Consider the following 18,375-nt stretch of genomic DNA (forward strand, 5'->3'; position numbering starts at 1 on the left):
TCATAACTTAGTAAATTAATATATGAATTATATTCATATACTATATATGAATAAGTTAATATAAGAGAAATCAATTAAAACAATGGGATACCAAATTTACCCAGCAGACTGTAAAGATTTCTTTCAATGCACACTATTAGCAAGAGTGAGATTAAAAAACATGCTAGGGCTTCCCTGGTGGTGCAGTGGTTGAGAGTCCGCCTGCCGATGCAGGGGACACGGTTCGTGCCGCGGTCCGGGAAGATCCCACATGCCGCGGAGCGGCTGGGCCCGTGAGCCATGGCCGCTGGGCCTGCGCGTCGGAGCCTGTGCTCCGCAATGGCAGAGGCCACAACAGTGAGAGGCCCGTGTACCGCACAAAAAAAAAAAAAAAGAAACATGCTAGTGCTCTTCCATAAAGGTTTTAAAATGTATCACCATTCAGTAAGGTCTTTTCAATATGGGGTTTAAAATATTAATACTTTGACCCAAACTTTATGCCTGGAAATATATCCCAGAAGAACTAGAAAGAGAAACAAATATCAAGTTTAAAAATGTTCCACAAAATCGGCTGGGCCCGTGAGCCATGGCCGCTGAGCCTGCGCGTCCAGAGCCTGTGCTCCGCAACGGGAGAGGCCACAACAGTGAGAGGCCCACGTACCGCAAAAATAAATAAATAAATAAAAATTTTAAAAAATGTTCCACAAAAGATTACCTATAATAACAAAACAATGCGGGCAAACTTATCCAATAATAGGTGAATAGTTGCATTAATTATAGTACAATTATATTACAGATTATTAGGTTTTATGATCCTTTTTATGTATTACTGAATTTGGTTTGTTAATATTTGGTTGATGATTTTTACATCTATATCCATCAGAGATATTGGCCTGTAATTTTCTTTTTTTGTAATGTCTTTGTCTGGTTTTGCCATGAGGGTAATGGTGGCCTCAGAGAATGAATTTGGGAGTGTTCCCTCCAATGGATTATTATTTTTTAAAACAATATGAGAAACTATATTGTTATCTTAAATAAATGAGAACAATACATACACAGTATGATCAACATTTGATTAAAGATAGGAAAGAAGAAATAAAAGATGGAGAGGAATTAAGGTTTGTAAGCACATAGTAACCATGATCAAAATATTAATTAAAAAAAGTTTCCATCTACAAATGTAATATTACCAATAACGATGTTTCAAGCAAAGAGTAGAATTATTTTGCTTTCTGGTATAATATTTTATTTATATTATGCTACACAGCAGAATTCTCTTTGCGAGATATAACCAAAAGAACTGTGGCTACTAAGAAAATATAAGAAAACTGAATTAATTCTGACTAAATTCTTAACCAACATTCTCTACTTTCTTTCCAGTTTTCTGACTTGTGTTTTAGTTCAGAATTTATATTTGTCTCACTAAGAATCAAACACAGAAATTCTAATGATCCTCTGTCAAAAAATATCCAAATATACTTTTGCTCAAAATACTGCTCAAAATATGTTGGTATGCATATACACACCATTTGGGGCTCATAACACACACACAGTTTTACAAACTTCTCACAGTAGTACATGGCCATAATCTTTAAAATGGAATAGATGGCAGAGAGTTAGCACTTGAAATTTGCTCAGTTTGTTCAAGGTTCTATCATGTATTCCTTTGTTCAAAAATGTTCTTAAATTAACTCTTGCTTTAAAACATACCTCCCAGACACTGTCTCCTTAACTGAAGACTCTTCATTCTGACAACTTTTTACTTCTTTTTATGCCCTTTAAGCTTGAAAGTTTGGAACATATTTTCAACCATACCATGGAAATAATTTGCTGTAGTGGGTACCTCATAGCCTCAAGGTCACACCCATTGAATAGCGACACCTTTTAGAACCCAGGTTAGGCGAACACCTAGCTGATACTGCCAAAGATCCTATAACAACTGCTTCAATCTTAAGTTTTCTTAAGGACTCTTATTATTAGATTACAGACTGAAGGCATTTGAGCAGGTTTGTTCTAGAATACTTATCTGTCCTACACCAGGACTTTCTACAGTTTGGCATACCTAAAGTTTAGGATCTAGACTTTAGTCATTTTCATTTCCAAGGTCTTTAGATCTTAAATCAACACAGGCAGATGTGTCCACTCAGGGTCTATGACTTCCTTTCTAGATCAAATTCTAGCTACCCTGAGCTCTAGAATCTCAGAATTCCCTGCTCAGATGGCCCCAGATCTGCTTCCAGTGATTGGGCAGCCCTCTTCTTCAGGTCCATTACCTTCAGGGAAGACTGTGCTTCCAGTGCATGACCATAGGCCCAGGGAGTAAGTGAGGAACAGATGTTTATGGTGGCTACGGACATATAAATTATGGCTCATTTTAAATTCAGTTAAGAAATATTACCCACTTCCAGTTGTTACCTAACTTTGAGAGTCATCAAAGCTGAAATGTTTAGAACCTTTGCAAAGGAAACTATGAAAAATAGGAATTAAGTACCATAGCATTCCACTGCATTCTGAATGCAGTGGGAGATGGAAAGCATTTTAGAACTAATTCATTTTATCTCAAAAACCTTGAGAAATAGTGTAAGAATAGGGAAAAGAGCCCAGAAATCTGTTGCTAGGAGTGCCAGGTTTGAATCCTAATTCCATCACTTGACAGATGTGTGATGTTGGCCAAGTTACTTGACCACTTTGTGCCTCAGTTTCATCTTTAATGAAAGTAGTAATACTGGTACCTTCCTTATAAGTGTTAGTTATAAGTACAAGGATTAAATTAAATGAATAAGTTTAAAGGATTTAGAACAAAACAATGTGTACCACAAATGTTACATGAGTATTTGTTAAACATGATTTTCCTTGATAATGATTACTTGATACTCTATCTATTGACGTCATTTCACTCTACATAAGAGCCCTCTTAGCCAATATGATTTGTCCCACTGATTGGAAGGTTAATATCTAGAAGCTGATTCAAATAAGTAACCAGTAAAACAAACCAAAACACTACACATGTAAAATATTACATGTTAATTGAAAACCTGTGCATGCACGTTTATTGGCCAATATTTTCATGTAAAGCCAAGGCCTTTTCTCTGAATACTGATCTGTTGAATAAAGTTCTATGATTTCTTTCTTGTCATATATTATCTACATTTCATGCTGCCTTTTATTTAAAGTAAATTATTAAAGACATTTTTGAAGTATGCTGAGTGCAGAATGTGTTTAGATGACTACAATTTTCCCCAACTTTGAGAGTTGCCTGGACCATTTCATATCAATTCTTTATTAGCAACTCACCTTTTAAAGTGTTATAGCTACAGGTTTCTAAGAAGTCATTTTTTTCATACTCATGATTCATAATTTTATGTAACAATTAAATTACCTAGTTACTAAAAACAAACACAAAGGGCATATACAGGTCTGAAAATAGAGCTGACTCCAGGCAAATGTACCATTGAAACAGAGAGAACTGAGAGTGCAAAAATTCAGGCAGGATCTCATTACAATGAGCTTCAAGCCTTAAGCATTAATCATTATGTTTTAAGGGAATGAAAATAGTCAATGAATCCCACAAATTGGTTAAGTGGAAGTCATTTAAGACAATGTCTACTCTACTGACTTATTTGGTTGTTTATATGTCTGAGTCCCAATCTAGACTGTGGCCACTGTAGGGAAAAGAGGGCATTTTTGGATTCATCTTGGTATTTCTAACAGAGTGCTGGATTACAACCAATGCTTAATAACTAACTGCTGGCTAAATTAATGAATGTGTTAGAATGAACCAATATCTGAATAAATCACATCTGGAATTGCCTTATATTCTTAACTTAAATTTTGCCAAATTTACAACTTGGTCTATCATTAAACCTATTGCAAGTAGTGTTATTGAAATTATCAAAAACTTCATTATAAAACAAGTCCCCTCATAACAGCCATGATCACAAGATCATCCCTGAAAAGAGCGTTAGAGTTAAAATACAGTGCGTATGCTATATATTTTGATCCAATCACTGTAGGCATTCAGAATAAATATTCTTATTTAGAAGTCCAAGCAAGGATAATTGCTAGAGGAATCTGTCCTCCTTCCAGCCATTTCAAAATATGAGGCAATTTGAAATATGATCTTTGAATTATCCAACTGAGTCTTAAGAGTGTCTCCATTCTTTGTCTTTTCAATATTTGTCTCATATTTCAATTTCTTGTGTTTACTCCTCAGGCTCTTGGAAGCATACTGCAACTTTAGCAGCACTCCCTCTGTGACAGGCATTTCATATACTGTACAATCAAAGCTTTTCAAGTCTGCTCTATAACGGTTGATTTGTTGATTGGGGTTTAACCTTCCCTTCCAAAAGAAGGATTCCAAGGAACAGAATCCTTTGTAGGGTCACAGTTTATGAGAGTGTTATATTCCCTACTTCATGCTGTTTGGCAGGTGAATGAGATGGTAATACTCAAAGATGACCAAAAAAGGTAAACACAGGTTATATAGAATCACAGTTCAAAATCCTTGTAACAGGGACTTCCCTGGTGGCCCAGTGGTTAAGAATCCGCCTGCCAATGCAGGGGACACGGGCTCAAGCCCTGGTCCAGGAAGATCCCACATGCCGCGGAGCACCTAAGCCCGTGCGCCACAACTACTGAGCCTGCACTCTAGAGCCCGCGAGCCACAACTACTGAAGCCCGTGTGCCTGGAGCCCATGCGCCACAACAAGAGAAGCCACTGCAGTGAGAAGCCCGTGCATCGCAGTGAAGGGTGGCCCCCACTCACCACAACTAGAGAAAGCCCAAACGTGGCAAGGAAGACCCAACGCATCCAAAAATAAACAAATAAAATAAATAAATTAAAACAAAAATCCTTGTAACGGCAACGTTAAACAGCTAGTCAGATATTATAAAGGATAAAGCACAGTAATCCCTCAGTATACGTGGACACCCCCATGGATACCAAAATTCATGGATGTTCAAGTCCCTTACATAAAATGACGTAGTAGAGTTTGGCCCTCCATACCTGCAGGTTCTGCATGTGGATACGGAGGGGCCTACTGTAGAACAGTTTAACCAAGGCCATTTCCCCAAATCAGTATTTCTTCAAATGTGGTCCAGAGACCTGCAAGTGTCCCTGAGACCAAATCTATTTTCATAATAATAGTAATATTACATGGCTTTTTCACTCTCATTTTCTACATTCATAAGTGTATAGGGTACAGAAAGTCCATTAATAGGGTTTCAGATTCCATACTGGAACTAACCTTTAGGAAACTAATACTTGACATTTCAGTATAGTATCAAAGAAAAATGTCTGTCATTATATGAATAGACTATTAGACCATATTTCATTCATATATTTCCACCAAAACAACATGTTACAACAGATTAAATGCAGAAACAGATATGAGAACCCAGCTACCAAGTATTAAGTCACATTAAAGAGACTGGCAAAATGTAAAACAGTGCACTCTTCTCATTTATGTTTTCTTGTCTTGGGAAATGTAATTATATTTTATAAAAATAAGTTATTTATATTAATTTATAACAAGTATATTACTGATATTTTTAAAGAATTAATAAATACTATATATATTTCTTCAGTTTCAACTTCTAATATGGTAAATATTTGCACATATTACTCACATAAACAAAAAGCTCTTTTCTTTGGAGTGCTCAGTACTCGAAGAGTGCAAATGGGTTTTTAGAACAAAATGTTTGAAAACCTTTACTCTAAATGAAGCAGGTCTGATCTGAAAATAACCATACCATATATTTTGTTCTGACATTTTCCTTTTCCTAAAATAACTTACAAAGAAAAGGAATGAGCTAGAGAGAACACTGAAGACCCCCTCTCCACCCCGTTTCCAGCTGGCACATTTTGAAGTAGAAGAGGTAAAATCTCATTTCTAAGTGACATTAATTAGTTGCATAGCTATCAGTATAAAACAAATTCTATCATATACTACAAAACATCAGTACAGCTTATGTATAGTTACACAAACTACTTGGTCTCAAGTCAAGAGATATTAATTGACTTTTGAATTCTTATTATCTGTTAACATAACAATGACAGTGACTAATTTCCCAACAGAAAATGTAATGACAGAATGACCTCTAATTTAAGTAAGATAAGTTTTTCTTCAACTTAGTAGAATAAAACAAAGAATCAACATGTAAACTATGAGTTACTTTGCTCCAAAATGTATTTATGTGTATTGCATCTGCACAAATTATCATTTTTATCCCATAAAATTACCTTAAAGTTCAAACACACACTCTCATGCTGCTGTCTATCAGTTTAAGAATCAGATTGATATCAAACTCATCTAACTTAAAAAGAATTAATAAGAGTTTCAAAATACCTAGGCTACTTGGTTTTCGTTTTCTGGATTACCAAAGGACATTAAAACAATTATGCAAAGACCCCTGCTATATAAAAGCTATCATACCCTTTTATCTCATTATCATTTAAATGTTAAATGCTCCATTATAGAGGTAAATTGGGTTTAAAAAGGAATTTTTAAAGCAGAAGAGCAAAAAATATAAGGTTAAACAGAGTGAAGAATCAGAGCTTCAAACTGTAATATAAAGTTTACTAGGGCAAGGATTGATCTTTTGGTATACTAAGAAAGCCCGACCCTCTGACATGCCCTATATAGAGTAAATATACTGATCTGGAACAAAAGTTATGTGAAACAGCTGTTAAGTGACAGAAGAAATGTGCATTGGACCACCAGCTTGTCATAAATATTGCACTCTTAATCAGAAAGCATCTGTCTTTTCATTTCCTTTTCAGCAATCTCTGCATTGTATTTAATCTGTGCAGAATGCTTCTCCTAACAGGTGCAACAATGTTTACAAATTGAAAACCTTATTTAAATGAAGTTTACAACTAGAGACGTTTCAATTAACAAGGTGATATCTTATGAGAAGGAATAATTCTAACATTTGGCAAACCCATAGATTGCTTTCCATTTGTGAAATTTAATTATTGAAAAATTAGAGTATAGATGCCAAAAAAGCTAAAGATGAAAGGTGCCGCAAGCAATCTATGCAATATACAGGCATCCAGAGAAACTACAGGGAGAAATTGCTCGTGGGAATGTGGATAGTATGAAATATTGGGAATAGAGATTATAAAATGTCATATTTCATCAAACAATAATTTTAGAACTAATAATGTCCCATATGTCCATAAAAAGTGGTGTCTACGGCACTAATCTACTTTCCTACAGGTAATTTTTCTCTTATTATCATTATTTTTGAAATTGAGTATAAAATACTTATAATCAATCTTGCTGGATTAAAAAAACTGTCAGAAATTCTAAGGCTTGCATTATAATCATCTAAATAAATTTTAAATGGATAGTTTCTTCAAAAATGAGTATAAATTAGCACACTTAGAGTGCATATACAATTTTTAAAGTGAAAGGACTACAAAATTATCGACTTTAACTTTTTTACTCAAAATTAGTGCAAAGATAATGAACTCACTTCCTACAGGGGCCAAACAGGTAATAGAGGTGATACAAGTCTGGTGAAACATGTGGCCCTTTAGGTTGATCAATCATTCATTTCCCAATTTTTGATAGAAAGAGATATTGAAGAAATATTCTTTAATACTGTAATCATAATGCACAATTTAGCCAATTGTTTCCATGGAAAAAAAGGAATCCATTTCTCCAAAAATTCAAGTTTTCAATAAAGCGCAGAACAAACAAAAGGTATTTGTGGACTGGATCTGACCCTGGGGCTTCCAATTTACAAGCTTTAGTTTAATAGTTGAGAACATGGGCTTACTGTTAAAGAGATCTAAGGTCAACTTCTATCTTGGCCATTTATTAGCTTTATGACCTTGGATCAGCTACTTGATTTTAAGCTCCATTTCATCCTCAGAAAAAAAAAGTGTTAATAATAAAAGGTGACTCATAGGGATATCATAAACATTGAATGAGATGAGGTAATATAAAATATTTGCTAATATAAAAATTTTAGCAAAGCAAGCACTCAATAAGTGGTAGATATTACATACTATACATATAGTATATTATGCAATACAAAAATATAACATATATTTTAAATTTAATTGCATGGGAAAAGCTCTAACTTCCTTACCGGCTTTTACTAATTGACATAGGATAAATATCCTTTATATCATGGGTAAAGACTTTCAATATTTATAATTCCTCTTAATAACTGTATACAGATATCTATTATAGGTTAACGCAGAAAGCAAAGATCATTATCTGTTCTTTGGAGAATTTACCGTACAAAATTATCTCATCTCAAGCATTCATATTTTGTAAGGGACAAATCCATTAAAAAAATTTTCCACACTAAAGCAATATAAACAAGGTCATTAGTTATAAAGCATAGAAGATTCTCTTTTAATTGCTTTTTTTGAGACAAATACAGTAGAAAATGAAAATGATTTTGATGGGAGTTAGACATTCTGTGTGTAATTTGAAAAACTGATTAGCTTCTTCAGACTAAGCCAGCTCTAGCCAATAAACTTTAGCCTGAGGTGTTTCACATTATAATAGTACCTTCTGAGAAAATCACTGGGACCTGTTTCCAAATCTTCTCCCATTAACACCTCAGATCTTCCAGCTGATCCTCATCAAATCCCGCCTCTTCAGCCTTAGAACCTTGTTTTTCTTAACGATTCACAAGCTCCTCCCTCCCACTAATGTCTTCTTATTGAAAAAGTTTAGAAATTCTCCCTAATATGTAAATCAGATAATAATAATTGTGATGATACCTATAGTTACTGGAGGTCTTATTATATGCTTAAAGTTAGCCAAGCCCTTTACATGCATAATCTCATTTAATCCTTACCATGGCTCTCTAGATTCCATAAGTATACCAAGTTCCCCTCATCTATAAACCAATTCTGAAAGAAGTTAAATCATTTGTCTAGTACTTGAGTTCAGAGTCAAGTCTAGTGCCATACCTAAGGCTATACTACATTGTCTCTCTAAATTCTTGGCTTAAACTCAACCAAAATGAATTAAACATGTATTGGATAAAAGCTTTCATTCAATGTGTTAACATGACAGGAGCTGGATGGGCTGGGATGGGGTGGGGATGATAAAAAGATGTTAGAAGATATCAAGCAGGAAAATTAAAAGTGAGTTAATTTCTTAATACATCAGTTTCATTATATGTAGTGGTTTTGGTAAGAGGAAAGATACCTCTATACATGTACCCCGTTTTCAAACAGCAATAGCATATAAAAATTCAATTTTAAAAAATTGATAAATCACAGTGATTACTTTTGCATTACCCAAGAATTCATCTCATTACAATAGGAGTCACCAGAGTTTCTCCATCTGTGAATTTAAGTTGTTAGTGATCATTTGTGTCTACTGAGGGAGTAAGGGGTGAGGGTAGAGGGCTGCAGAGAAACCTAAAGGTCACTTTTGCTAAAAGCTATCAGACATTAAGATATTGCATATCTGACGTTGATAAAAATATAATTTAAACACAACTTCCCAGGAACGTTTATAATTTGAAAAACAAAGAAGGTTTTAGTCTATTTTCCAGCCACTATTTTGTTAATGAAATAGTTACATCAAGAAGGCCACCCCAGAGGCTTTCAAATAGCTCCCAATAATGCATGCACAATTTGTAAAAGAAGGAAAAGTCTTTCAGCAGGTTTGGATCTACAGAGAAACAGTTTCCTGTGACATAACTCTGAGAAAGATTAAAAGGCTTAATGTCCAACAGAAGAATGAACATACTTAAGGTGAATCAGGTCTCTGTGATATTCTTTGGGAAAAAACTTCGTATCCTCACACACAAAAAAAGTAGCATCTTTTTAGGCAAGCAAACTATTGACAAACTTTGGGAAGCTAATCCACAAGACTCACATTAACATACAGCACATGAAATGCACTTTCCCTTGGGCAAGAAGAGGATAATCTATTGCACATGTCATCTGTTTCTGTGAATTCTGAAGATTACAATTACGTTTTGATGTTAATCCAACAACTGCACATTTCTTGCTGCGAAGCACACTGAAAATGTGAGTGACTGTATAAATCTTTTTAAATTGAATTCAACACTATTGAAAAGAGCTGATGTTTTCAAATATTCTTACAAAGCCTCTGAACAGCAAGAATAACTTTCTAAATGAAGCAGCTTCTTATAGTTACCTATTGGGTAAGAAAGACAAAAAAGCCAGGATAAAATAAAATTCTGCATGTCTGCTATATATATTGTTTGTGTTTTGCATTTTTGGAAACACTCACCTCTAATGCTTTGATGTCCTCATAAGTAAACCTCACAGTGGGAACTCCAAGATGGTTGATGAAGTAATTGGCATCATCTTGCATCTGTACAGAACTGATATTTGTTTCTGGGCACTGACCTCTTCTGGAACAGTTGAAATTATTTTTCTGAAAAACATAATTTAAATTGTTAGCACACACTATGCTTCTTAGGTTATCCCTAAATGAATGCTACTCAAAACGTGGTTCACAGTTCAGCAGCATCAATGGCACCCAGGAGCTTATTCGAAACATGAAATGTAAATGCTTAGTCTCCACCCATGTCCTCCCAAATGGGAACCTTTGGGGATGGAGCCCAGAAATCTGTGTAGCAACATTCCTCTACTGCGCTCATGCTCACTGAAGAGTGACTAGCACTGGACTAAATCAAGCTTTGCTTGTTATTGTTGCTTAAAAAGCATTTTTATCATAGCTATATTATCTGTAATGACTCGTTAAGAGAATGTTGAGTCCCTAAAAAAGGTTTAGTTTTGTCTTTTTTAAAGTTTTCCCACAAATTTAAAGGACAGTTTGGTAAGATATAATTCTATTCTAAAAATGTTTATTGGACAACCACAGAAAAAAATTTCTCAATTTCCTCGTCAAAGCATATCCCCACATGTGTTAAGAGTATATGCCAGGTGAAAGAGTAAGACGCGGAGATCACCTTCCTCCCCACAGATACACCAGAAATACATCTACACGTGGAACAACTCCTACAGAACACCTACTGAACGCTGGCAAAAGACCTCAGACCTCCCAAAAGGCAAGAAACCCCCCATGTACCTGGGGAGGGCAAAAGAAAAAAGAATAAACACAGACAAAAGGATAGGGATGGGACAAGGGAGCTGTGAAGGAGGAAAGGATTCCACACACTAGAAGCCCCTTCGCGGGCGGAGACTGCAGGTAGCGGAGGGGGAAAGCTTCAGAGCCGCGGAGGAGAGCACAGTAACAGGGGTGCGGGGGGCAAAGCGTGGAGATTCCCGCACAGAGGATCGGTGCCGACCGGCACTTACCAGCCCGAGAGGCTTGTCTGCTCCCCCGCCGGGGCGGGCGGGGCTGGGAGCTGAGGCTCGGGTTTCGGTCGGAGCGCAGGGAGAGGACTGGGGTTGGCGGCGTGAACACAGCCTGCAGGGGGTTAGTGCGCCACGGCTAGCCGGGAGGGAGTCCGGGGAAAAGCCTGGACCTGCCGAAGAGGCAAGAGACTTTTTCTTCCCTCTTTGTTTCCTGGTGCGCGAGGAGACGGGATTAAGAGCGCTGCTTAAAGGAGCTCCAGAGACGGGCGCCAGCCGCGGCTAAAAGCGCGGACCCCAGAGACAGGCATGAGACGCTAAGGCTGCTGCTGCCGCCACCAAGAAGCCTGTGTGCGAGCACAGGGCACTATCCACACCCACCTTCCGGGAAGCCTGTGCAGCCCACCACTGCCAGGTTCCCGGGATCCAGGGACAACTACCCCAGGAGAATGCACGGCACGCCTCACGCTGTTGCAATGTCACGCCGTTGCAATGTCACGCCGGCCTCTGCCGCTGTAGGCCCGCCCCCGCACTACGTGCCCCGCCCTCCCCCCCCCCCCCGCACTACGTGTCCCGCCCTCCCCCCCCCACGCACTTCGTGCCCCGCCCTCCCCCCCGACCCCCTCCGACCCCCGCCCCGGCCTGAGTGAGCCGGAGCCTCTGAATCAGCTGCTCCTTTAACCCCGTCCTGTCTGAGCGAAGAACAGATGCCCTCCTACGACCTACACGCAGAGGCGTGGCCAGATCCAAAGCTGAACCCAAGGAGCTGTGAGAACAAAGAAGAAAAAGGGAAATCTCTCCCAGCAGCCTCAGAAGCAGCAAATTAAAGCTCCACAATCAACTTGATGTACCCTGCACCTGTGGAATACATGAATACACAACGAATCATCCCAAATTGAGGAGGTGGACGTTGAGAGCAAGATTTATGATTTTTTCCCTTTTTCCTTTTTTTGTGGGTGTGTATGCTTCTGTGTGAGATTTTGTCTGTATAGCTTTGCTTCCACCATTTGTCCGAGGGTTCTATCCGTACGTTATTTTTTGTTTGTTTGTTTTTAATTTTTTTCTTAATAATTCATTTTTATTTTAATAACTTTATTTCACTTTATCTTTGTTCTTTCTTTCCTTCCTTCCCTCCTTTAAACAATGAATCATCACAAATTGAGGAGGTGGACTTTGAGAGCAAGATTTATGATTTTTTCCCCTTTTCCTCTTTTTGTGAGTGTGTATGTGTATGCTTCTGTGAGATTTTGTCTGTATAGCTTTGCTTCCACCATTTTCCTAGGGCTCTATGCGTCCATTTTTTATTTCTCAATAATTATTTTTTTATTTTAATAACTTTATTATATTTTATCTTACTTTATTTTATTTTATCTTCTTTCTTTTTTCCATCCTTCCCTTCTTCCTTCCTTCCTCCCTCCCTCCCTCCTTCCCTCACTCCTTTCTTTCTTTCTTTCTTTCTACTTCTACTAATTCTTTCTTTCTACTTTGTCTCTCTTTTATTCTGAGCCGTGTGGATGAAAGGCTCTTGGTGCTGCAGCCAGGAGTCAGTGCTGTGCCTCTGAGGTGGGAGAGCCAACTTCAGGACACTGGTCCACAAGAGACCTCCCAGCTCCACATAATATCAAATGGTGAAAATCTCCCAGAGATCTCCATCTCAACACCAGCACCCAGCTTCACTCAACGACCAGCAAGCTACAGTGCTGGACATCCTATGCCAAACAACTAGCAAAACAGGAACACAACCCCACCCATTAGCAGAGAGGCTGCCTAAAATCATAATAAGTCCACAGACACCCCAAAACACACCACCAGATGTGGACCTGCCCACCAAAAAGACAAGATCCAACCTCATCCACCAGAACACAGGCACTAGTCCCCTCCACCAGGAAGGCTACACAAGCCACTGAACCAACTTTAGCCACTGGGGACAGACACCAAAAACAACGGGAACTACGAACCTGCAGCCTGCAAAAAAGAGACCCCCAAACACAGTAAGATAAGCAAAATGAGAAGACAGAAAAACACACAGCAGATGAAGGAGCAAGATAAAAACCCACCAGACCTAACAATTGAAGAGGAAATAGGCAGTCTACCTGAAAAAGAATTCAGAATAATGATAGTAAAGATGATCCAAAATCTTGGAAATAGAATAGACAAAATTCAAGAAACATTTAACAAGGACCTAGAAGAACTAAAGATGAAACAAAAAATGATAAACAACAAAATAAATGAAATTAAAAATACTCTAGATGGGATCAATAGCAGAATAACTGAGGCAGAAGAACTAATAATTGACCTGGAAGATAAAATAGTGGAAATAACTACTGCAGAGCTGAATAAAGAAAAAAGAATGAAAAGAACTGAGGACAGTCTCAGAGACCTCTGGGACAACATTAAGCGCACCAACATTCAAATCATAGGGGTTCAAAAAGAAGAAGAGAAAAAGAAAGGGACTGAGAAAATATTTGAAGAGATTATAGTTGAAAACTTCCCTAATATGGGAAAGGAAATAGTTAATCAAGTCCAGGAAGCACAGAGAGTGCCATACAGGATAAATCCAAGGAGAAATACTCCAAGACACATATTAATCAAACTGTCAAAATTTAAATACAAAGAAAACATATTAAAAGCAGCAAGGGAAAAACAACAAATAACACACAAAGGAATCCCCATAAGGTTAACAGCTGATCTTTGAGCAGAAACTCTACAAACCAGAAGGGACTGGCAGGACATATTTAAAGTTGGTTCCAGGTTTTTAATGTGGGATCTTCCCGGACCAGGGCACGAACCCGTGTCCCCTGCATCGGCAGGCGGACTCTCAACCACTGTGCCACCAGGGAAGCCCCTCTATGTCTTTCTGAGATAGCATATGTACCCTACTCATCATCAATGAAAATATAGATTTGGTTTTAATTTAATTTCACATACACAATTCTTACATCCACTCTAAATATCAGCCATGTTCCTTAGATAGAAAATTTTTCTCAACAGAGGAATGCCATGGATCAAAAATTGACAACTCGGGCTTCCAGTGGTTGAGAGTCCGCCTGCCGCTGCAGGGGACACGGGTTCGTGCCCCGGTCCGGTAAGATCCCACATGCCACGGAGCGGCTGGGCCCGTGAGCCATGGCCGCTGAGCCTGCGCGTTCGGAGCCTGTGCTCCTCAACGGGAGAGGCCACAACAGTGAGAGGCCTGCGTACCAGAAAAAAAAAAAAAAAAAAAATTGACAACTCTAAATTCCATGAGTTGTCTGAAAAAAAAATTATTCAATTAAATTTTTAAAAATAATTGTGGTTTAAAATTTTGATATCACTTTTACTCAGTCATCATTTTTATATAATAGCTTCCCTCTGACAAAAAGTATTAATTTCCCATATGTGCAAATAATTAAAATGGCAGAAATGACTCACTCCAATCAATACTTCCATTCTTTGTTTGATCTAACAGTTGCACAAAGCAAAATTCTTGTTTTGCCTCAGTCTTTTTCGGGCCCCAGGGATTCTTTCCAGAGGCAGTACAGATTCTCTAGTCTCTCTGTTCTTTCCATGACTAATCCCATTGCATAGATTTAATATTGTCATTGCATTCCATTTTCCAGGCAAATCAAAAGGGTAACATCCAGCCTTCAGAATCACATTTCTTAAAATACTTCTGCATCCTTTCCCCTACTCTGGCTTGCTTTACTTTACCCATTTATTGAAAAGTCTATCTTTTCCCTAAAGGTTTGTATTGCCACCTCCGTCATACTTAAACTCCTTTCTAAACCAACTCTAAGATGGCAACAGGCTGAGCATTACCTAGAATTGCTTTAAAATTATATTTTGATGGTTAAGATCTCTTAAACCACATCTATGGTGCTATCATAGACTATTTACAGAGGGAAGACAGGGTACAGATCAATAGGGTTACGTGGCCCAAGGTGTAGCTCGACTCTACAGCTTGGGGCACTGGGATGCTGAGTCTCCTGTCAGAGTTAAGCCCAAATGAAGAGTAAAAGCTTCAAGAAAGCCAATCCAAGATTGGAGGATCAGAGGTGACACAGAGTTCCCTAACGAGCCTTTCTGGGGCTTGTTCCTTACCTACTGAGTTTCCCTGTAAAGTCTTGTGGAGGACTTCTCTTGCCAGCCCACAACGTTTCTCCTCTCTGTGTCTCTCTCTGTCTCTCCCACCACCTTGTTTTCTACTGTCTACTCTCCTGTGATTTAATCAGTGATGAGGGGCAGAACTACAGGACCCTCAAGCCTATGTTTATTTTGTCCTTTTGTTCCTAACTAGTCTCAGAGTAAAATAGGATAAAAAAAGAACCCAATTTTCAGACTGATTGTTTTTCCCCAAGTTATTTCATCTGGGGATCTCCCTTAAGAGGAGAACATTCCTGGCACACAAACCCTATCCTCTAAGTCTTTTTTATTATTCACTACTTTAAAATCTAGGCCAGATTTACAGACCTGAAGTGATCCTAAATCTGCTTTCTATCTTCATGTGACTTGTTTCCCCTCACAGCACTGCAGTGGATTGTAATGGATCCATATCAGGTAATAGATACTAACCTACTCAACCTCTGAAACACTAATATCTGAAAGGGAAGTACAAAGAAAAGTTATTTCCTTCATTTTTCTAGAAGTTAGCCACCATGGGGGAGAGAAGGTTGATAATAAATTTGTGCAGGTCAATCAATTTTTTGAATTAATTTGCAAGGCTGAGTAAATTCAAATTAAGTATTTCATCCAAGGAGTTCAAAATGTTCCACAATTAATGTCTGATAACAAACATTTTTATTCCAATTTATAAAATAAGCAAGTTCAGGCAAAGACCATGATTATGTCACTTGTTTAATCTCCTACCACTACTCTGTTGAAGACCTGAAATGAAATCACTATCTCAATCCTAAAGGGGTATGCTCTTTGCAAGTATACTTTTAAGCTTGAAGGCAAAACCTCAGAGTAAATTACTATAAAAGTGAAATATAAAGACATTAAGTCAACATCTGTATTGGTTGAATAGCAATACCAAGACACATTGACAGGTTTCTAAAGTATTTAAATACTCTACATACATAAGAAATCTAAGGTGATTACTTATTCAAACAGCAAGAAAAGCATAACATTCAAAATGAAAATATCACATTCTACGTATTATAATAAGATTAAGTCACTTTATCTTCATTTCAGTATTATTTTGTAACTTCAGTTGTGTAGAAACAACTTATCTTCCAGATGTTCCCAGTGTAATAATGTTCACATTGTGATAATGATGCCTATGGTATTTAGAAAATGATTTCTTATTATAGGCACTGGGATGGTTAATTTTATGTGTCAACTTGTCTAGGCCACAAGATGCCCAGATATTTACTCAGTATTATTCTGGGTATATCTGTGAGCATGTTTTTGGATGAGATTTTTATTTGAATTGGTAGACTGGCTAAAGCAGATTGCCCTCCCTAATGTGGATGGGCCTTAATTCAATCAATTTAAGGTTTAAATAGATCAAAGGGCAGACTTTCCCACCAGTAAGGGAGAACTCCTCCTCCCTGACTGCCTTGAGCTGGGACATGGGTCTTTTCCTTCTTTATATTCAGCTGAAACTTCAGTTCTTCATGGGTCTCAAGCCTGCTGGCATTTGGGCTGGAACGTATACCAGCAGCTCTCCTGGATCTCTAGCTGGCCAACTGCAGATATTGGGACCCTGGAGAACTCTGATTAATGTGGACACTCTTAGATGGTAGATCACCTACTTGAATAAGAAATTTTAATCAGAACTAATGAAAAATTAAACTTTAATGGTAGAGTTTAATGGTAGAGTTTTTGGGGGTTGTTTGATCAACTGGATGTAGTTTCACACAATTTTGTTACATTTTTAATTTTCAGAATTTATAAACATGATCCCAGGCAATGTGAACATGTAACCAGGTGAGGAATCATAGAGAAATTACTACATTTTGAAACTACAAAGAATCTAAAAATCCCAAAGCCCCAAGGTGATTAACCTGAGCTCCACATAAAAAATTTAGGAGATCTGTGAACCTGGTGGACCAAAAAAAAAAAGCATTTTTATTTTACTCAATTCTAACTGAAATTTAACCTTTCATTCAAATGTGAAGAGACCATAAACCCAATAGTATTAGCATTATCTGTAACTTTGTGACCAAATGAAATGAGGCATTTTCATATCACATTTCAGTTGTTGGATAAACTCACCACTAATTTGAAAAGAAGAAAGTTATGAGATATATTGCTGGATTTTGGTATTTAATGTGCTTAATTTTTTTTAAGTTTATATATTACTAAAATGCAAATTTGTGTGCTTTCATATTTAGCTAATTGCACTTTGATATATTTGGTTTCTTTTGTCATCCTGTGTATTTTAATTTAAGCATTTTAAAACATTATTTCTGAGAATGGGTCGATATAGGGTTAACCGGCCTGTCAAAGAGTTCCACAGGGGTGATCTCTCCTTGCAAAACAGTTTTATTTTACAAATTAGAAAACTGAGGCCTCAAATCAATACAACAAGGATTTGATCCCAGTTCTTTTCACTCCAAATGCAATGCTTTTTCCTCTCTACCATGCTTATATATGCAGCATACAGACCACATTAATGCACATGAACATCCTAATCTTAAATGTGTTCTTCCTGGGATTCTAGTTTTGTTTTGTTTTTAAGTCGTATTAAATTACTGGATATGGGGCTTCCCTGGTGGCGCAGTGGTTGAGAGTCCACCTGCCGATGCAGGGGACGCGGGTTCGTGCCCCGGTTCGGGAAGATCCCACATGCCGCGGAGCGGCTGGGCCCGTGAATCATGGCCGCTGAGCCTGCGCATCCGGAGCCTGTGCTCCGCAACGGGAGGGGCCACAACAGTGAGAGGCCCGCATACCGCAAAAAAAAAAATAAATAAATAAATAAATTACTGGATATGGTTGTAACAAACTGTTTATCTGTGGCATCTCTTCAGTGCTTGTATTATGTGTTCTTCATTTACTTAGTTTGTATTTTTCTGCCAGTATGTCAAGTTGCTATCTAGTATGTCATTCTTAATAATGAATTGCAGATCTCCTCTAACAATCTTTGAGAGGAAACAGGAAGTTATGTCTACCAACTTTCTTTAATATTTTAAACTAGAAACTTA

The 18,375-nt window shown here is 37.7% G+C and overlaps 1 protein-coding gene across 1 annotated transcript in view; it reads right to left on the bottom strand.

Annotated features, from left to right (window-relative positions):
• The window catches only part of NAALADL2 (N-acetylated alpha-linked acidic dipeptidase like 2), an 801,118-nt gene that overhangs the window by 254,862 nt on the left and 527,881 nt on the right, over positions 1-18,375 (bottom strand). The window contains 1 exon segment of the mRNA XM_060297515.1: positions 10,218-10,364. Within this exon segment, the coding sequence (XP_060153498.1) occupies positions 10,218-10,364 (147 nt within the window).

Source organism: Globicephala melas, chromosome 4 (assembly GCF_963455315.2).
Source record: "Globicephala melas chromosome 4, mGloMel1.2, whole genome shotgun sequence".
In the NCBI taxonomy this organism is placed as follows: domain Eukaryota; kingdom Metazoa; phylum Chordata; class Mammalia; order Artiodactyla; family Delphinidae; genus Globicephala; species Globicephala melas.